This window comes from Pygocentrus nattereri, chromosome 2, assembly GCF_015220715.1.
Source record: "Pygocentrus nattereri isolate fPygNat1 chromosome 2, fPygNat1.pri, whole genome shotgun sequence".
NCBI lineage: Eukaryota > Metazoa > Chordata > Actinopteri > Characiformes > Serrasalmidae > Pygocentrus > Pygocentrus nattereri.
In genome coordinates this window covers 30,356,012-30,362,011 of record NC_051212.1, presented here as the reverse complement: position 1 = coordinate 30,362,011, position 6,000 = coordinate 30,356,012, and the positions used below count along the sequence as shown (strand labels likewise).

The following is a 6,000-nucleotide window of genomic DNA, read 5'->3' as shown; positions in this document are numbered from 1 at the left end:
AAGCTGCTCATTATGTTCCTTTGCACCTAAATGAACCTGCCGTTTTGCCGTTTTGCCTGAACAAACATGATCTTGCGAATACACGTTAACGCGGTTCCCTCCTTCTTTCTCTCCGGTGCTGGAATGTGATGAGTTCCTGAGGTAGTCACTTATCACAGCGGCTGAGGTGAAAGGAGGAAGACTGCTGTTGATTCAGGGAAGAATGCCACTGCTTCTTTGTATAAGCTGCCTTGAGGAGGAGTGAGGAGAGATGAGAGTCGGTTCGCCTAATTAGCTAGGCCGCCACGTTCGTGTAAGTTCTTGTCGGTTTTCTTTCACCAACACGCCAAACGAGTCAAAGCAGACAGGAGAAAGTGCGCGGAAAGCCGTTAGTCTGTGGGAGCGTCTCTCCTCTGAGGACGTGCTGGTGCTGTTTCTTTAAGAGCGTAAGGTGGGAGAGGAGAGCCCCTCACTGACGCGCTGACATAAATTTAGCAACAACGTGCTCCACGGCCACAACAATCTGGAAGCAAATATGACATGTCATGTCAGAAAGCACTTTTCCAGTGAGGTGAAACTCGGCGAGAACTACGAGAAGAGACACATTCACGCCTTTTCCAGCGTCCACCAGGCTCAGCACTGTGAATTCTGTCAATTCGCCCAGAACTGAACTGTCAGAGCTAGAATGAGGCGAACAGGACTGCTCTTCATGTGGTGGGCTTTGCTCTTCTTCAAGGTAAGATGTCTGTGTTTATCCTCTATCCAGTGACAGTGTTGGTGTTGGGGAATAACAGTTTTTGCCTCCTGCAGTGCTGGTATGGTGTGAGAATGTCCAGTTTGTCTTAAAAGCCCCTTTAAGCACACTTGAATGAATACATACAAGTTTTGAATGTTTTTTTTTTAAACCACTTAAAAAATGTTCTTCAAGGCTTCTTCAGTGAAGACCATGGCTCTTTTTAGAAACATGAGTTCTCTATAGAGCCATTTCATACTTAAATGGTTTTTTGCATGGTGAGAAGGATCTTCAGACTGATGGGGACTGTGTTGTCGATGGTTCTATGTAGAACCTTTTTGAAAGTGGTTCTATAAAGCGCCAAACAGTGTTCTTTTGTTGTTATGAGCTTGACATTGTAACAGTAGCGCAACTCTTTTTGGTGCTACTTAAAACCCATGTACACTACATTCTCCATCAAATTTGAAGAACCATTTCACTGTGAAAAGAACCAAGCGTGAAATGGTTCTGCATAGAACTCATGACTCTGAACAGAACCATTCCCTTCACTTTATCCTTTTAAACAGTGTAATTCAAGAGAATGCTTAGTTTAATACTGGTGGACAGCTGTTTATAGTGTGTGTTGAGTGCGAGAATGTCCACTGTGTCTTAATAAAGTTGTACATGCTTTTGGTCTGCCTGGATAAATATAAATGTATTCATACTGTAAAGGAGGGGTCATTCTTTGACTGGGTTTGAACATTTTGAATGGATTCACAACGAGACAGCTCAGCCAAAATAAAGAAGTAACCATCGCTACCATCTCTTGAAACCATGCCTGCTCCATTGATACCATTGTAGTCTCAAAAGCAAGATTTCACACTCACCAGCCACTTTATTAGGTACACTAAGTAAAAGGTTGGACCCCATTTTGCCTTCAGAACTGCCTTAATTCTTTGTGGCATACTTTCAACCAGGTGTTGGAAACATTCCTCAGAGATTTTGGTTGATTATTTGAGTTACTGTTGCCTTTCTATCATCTGGAACCAGTCTGCCCATCTCCTCTGACCTCTCACATCAACAAGGCATTTCCGTCCACACAACTGCTGCTCACTGGATATTTTCTCTTTTTCAGACCGTTCTCTGTAAACCCTAGAGATGGTTATGTGTGAAAATCCCAGTAGATCAGCAGTTTCTGAAATACTCAGACCAGCTCGTCTGGCACCAACAACCACGCCACGTTCAAAGTCCCTTAAATCACCTTTCTTCCCCGTTTCTGATGCTCGGTTTGCACTTCAGCAAGTTGTCTTGACCACCTCTACATGCCTAAATGCATTGAGTTGCAGCCATGTGATTGGCTGATTAGCTATTTGTGTTAACAAGCAACTGAACTAATAAAGTGGCCGGTGAGTGTATATTGAAGGTGGAAATAAAGTTTGAGTAGATAGATGGGGGTGGGCTGTTTGAATGTGAAAATTGTACAAAAATGTGAATTCTGTCAAACCATTGAGGCTGAGGGATACCATGCTGTGCTACAGAATACTGCATAACACAACAAATAACTTACTGATCCTTAGTTTATGCCAGAATGCCCCGTTAATGTCACTGGATAACTGTGCTTAGCACAACCTCCAATGAATTACAGTGCTTACTGGGAATGACATGTATGAGTGGACATGAAGTAACTTTTCAGGTGCTATAGATGGGCTGCAGTGTTTTTGCGTTTGGTGCTGCTTCTTTTGGATGATGTTTCCTAAGGTGACTGCAATGAAGAGCCTTAGGGGACGTTGTGAAGTCTCAGAGGGAGGCCAAATGAGCTGGAGTAGCAACAGAACAGTTGAACACATCACATTTACCTGAACACATTTATCCACTGTCTAAAGCTGAGCATCTTATTGGCCTTAGTAACCAATTCCTAAACATTTAAATGCTGAATATGCATTCAAGCAGGCTGATAAATGGCACAGGATAGTGGTGATCACTGACGTACAGTCCATCTAGAGTTTGCCCATCACACCAACTCATTTATAAGTTTGTAAGTCTTCTTCACTGCATTTTCTATTGACTATTAAGTGCATGTGTGCACTGAGTGACCACATATGACGCAACAAGATCACCTTTTAAGGACCCCTTTTTCCAGACCGCACATATCTAGACAAAGTTTTTAGTGAGGATTAAGTTGTAGTGAGTTTGCTGATGAACACCCGCCACTAATAAGCACTTGCTAAATGCCACAGGAGGGAAGGTTTGGCTTGCGGTTTTGTTAGTAGGCCAAGTGCGTCTGTCAGGCTCATTAAAAGATGATATGTTCTCTCAGACAACTGGACGACAGTGTGTCTGCTGCTTCCTATCTGGGCTCTGTTGTCCTGGCAACTCCACACCTGCCACAGCGAGAAGGCAACATCCTTCCTTGCTGAGTTTATATTGGTGTTGGCACACGCCGTGGTTAACAAACCCAGTCCAGATCAGGTTTGTTTATCTTCGTGGCTATGGATTTGCAGATTTTTTTCACTGTGTTCTAGAGAACAGATCCTGTAGGAGATGGAAGAGAACAGAAGTTCAAGAAGGTGCCCGCAAGCAAAACCGTATGTCTTTTGGCGCTGAAAGAACATAGGGCGCTAACTCCTTGCAGGAACGAGGTGGCACTCATGATGATAAATGATGTGTGTGGGAAAGCCTGGCTGTTCAAGCTGCGCCCAATAAAAGTGCTTAGAGAGATACAAAAATGTGAGTAGATGAGACAGGCTTTTGCAGTACAAGTCGTAAAAAGGAGTGAGACCTTTAGTAACGTGGATTAAATGGAGAGAAGGAATGTGATATCTAGCATTACAGAGGAGATGAGCTAACATGAGGACTTTATGGGGCCCAGTCTAATCACCCACCAAGTGAACTGATATTGCTTGCAATGAGCTTGCAAGAAGACACAAACACAAATACAGTCATGCTTGCATTTTTGTTGCTTCCAGCCTTTCTTAGGCTACACTCTGGAAATGAAAGGTTCCTAAATGGTTATTGGCTTGCATGTGTGGTACAAGGAAAAACTTTAATTGGTATAGAACCTTTACACTATTATCTCAAATACAGAACCGAAGCTTTGAAGGACCACTGAAGACTGTTTTAGGGAACCAAAAGTAGTTTATTAGATGGCGTTGCTCCAAAGAACTCCTTTTGACACCTAGTGCAGCTCTGGACATGTTCACCTGGGATTGGTTGTACCAGCTGTACGTAAGTTAAGTTACAATGAAAGTGTTTATTATAACTCAACATATATTCAGTTATACAAACTAGTTTTTACCTTGGGCTTAGTAGTTACTGTATTTTTGCACCTTCTCCCTAAGCAGGTCTCAATGATGTGAAAGCACAAAGAATGTAACACCTTTTTGTAGCGAGTTTTGTGTGCAGCAATTACATGTTTCCCCAAAACTTAAATCTTACGGCTTAAGATAACAAAGCTAAAACACAAAATTCAGTGTGCTGTGATTGTGCTTACAGCTCTAACCTTGAATAAGCCTGGTTTTAATTATCAGCTCTAAACATCCATAGCTCCAGTTAAGTGATGATTTGCCCTTGTTAAAACGTTTAAATTGATGCTGCTTGTCACAAGGACATGGTAAAGAATAAATAAATGTAAAGTTTAGTAACAGGAGAGTTTGAAGTGAACTAGTGTTTAATACAGACTTACACAAATCTGGTGGTGCAGCTCAGTCCAGATGGATCCCTAAGCCCTTTTTTATCTCATGTATCTTATTCTCTCTCTCTCGCTCATTCTCTCTCCCCTTCTTACTCTCTGTCACTGTCTATTTCTTGTCTTTACTCCCACTTTCTCCCTTTCTGCATCTTTTTCTCTGTCACTCACTCACACACTCATACACGCGCACACACACATACACACACACACACACACACACACAGACTCTCACTCACTCACTCACTCCTAAGTGACCTAATCGGTTTTCCCTGCAGCCACTTCAAAAACAACATCTCCCACTCTCTGAGCTGCCTCTGTGTGGAACATTTCTCAGATGTGTGGGCTCATTCTGCTCCTTTTGATGCTCTCTTTTCATCCCTCATTCTCAACAAAGAGTGCAGAGAAGAAGCATTGCTCTGCTATCAGCAGCCAGGGGAGCCTTCAGCCTGCAGGGGTGGGTGATATGACGATATGAAATACTTATCATGATAAATTCCATCACAGTATACTTTTCTGAGTAAATCTTGGGTGCTCTTCTAGAAGCCTTAAAGTATCGTTAAAAAGGACAATCACTAGTGTAGGATAAGTGCATGAATTGTACAGTAACAAACAGCTGGTTGGATGTTGGCTCATTTTATTTTTTTGTTTTTACCCATTGTTAGATTTGAGATTTTCTTGGACAGTTTTGATCCAAAATGCATTAAATGTTATTTCCATGCATTTTCCCTTTTTTATTGTTGTTGGAAGTGGCATTTACACATACAAGAAATATCAATGCTATATCATTATTAAAGGGCCCATGTCCTACAGTTTTGCATTGTATTACTTTTTTTTCGTTGAGGTCCACTTAAGACATTTTTGTTGATTTAAGTAAAAATAAGAGAAAAAAACAATCAAATTGTTTTTACATGACCATTTTCTAGCCTCTTTTTATCCCTACGAATTTAACAGGCTATTTTTGTTTCTGTGGCTTTAAAACCAGTAAAGTTCTGATTGGCTACTGTCTATTGTGCCTCGTTAAAAAGCTTTCACAGTGTGAATGGGTGGAGCTTAACTCCTGTAGACTAAATAGGTGGCTGTATGTAAATGAGTTTTTGTGACATCACAAACAGGCTGATTTTGCAACTTGGTTTGCATATTTGGATCACATGGTCTGAGCAATTCAGTTATTATTATTTTTATTATATATGTCATTTAATACCACTATTATTAGCCTTTTTTGGCAAAGTGCATTAGACGTCAGCTGTTTTTCTTTTCAAACTAATAAACAGCATTTTACAAAGAAACTCCTCTGTGTTACTCATAGTTTTTGTTACAGATTTTTAAAAATGCTGCTAATGTTTTGCTGGTGTGATTTATCTGTTCATACAAATCTCAGAAAAAAATGAAATATTGTGGTTTATAAAATGTCTAAAAGCTTTGTTATAAATTTGCCATGTCAGACACCTGTTGTCTGTGTGTGGTTGAAAGACCTGCGTGTTAGGTTGAAAAACCCACTGCTCTCAAGCAGTGGTCACTGTAGAATGAATAGATGCCCCTTTGTCACAGACAAATAGTGATGTGCTCAGAGTGATCCCCGCTGGCCTTCTTGACCTCCTCCATCCCAAGTTCTTTCGAATGG

The 6,000-nt window shown here is 41.1% G+C and overlaps 1 protein-coding gene across 2 annotated transcripts in view; it reads left to right on the top strand.

Annotated features, from left to right (window-relative positions):
* The first annotated feature begins 262 nt into the window (after positions 1-262).
* Positions 263-6,000, top strand: part of LOC108436215 (ADAMTS-like protein 1) — a 164,235-nt gene continuing 158,497 nt past the window's right edge. For both annotated transcript variants that reach the window (XM_017712567.2, XM_037545809.1), the window contains exon 1: positions 263-715. In XM_017712567.2, the coding sequence (XP_017568056.2) occupies positions 665-715 (51 nt within the window). In that variant the 5' untranslated portion in view covers positions 263-664. The remainder of the gene's footprint in view (positions 716-6,000) is intronic.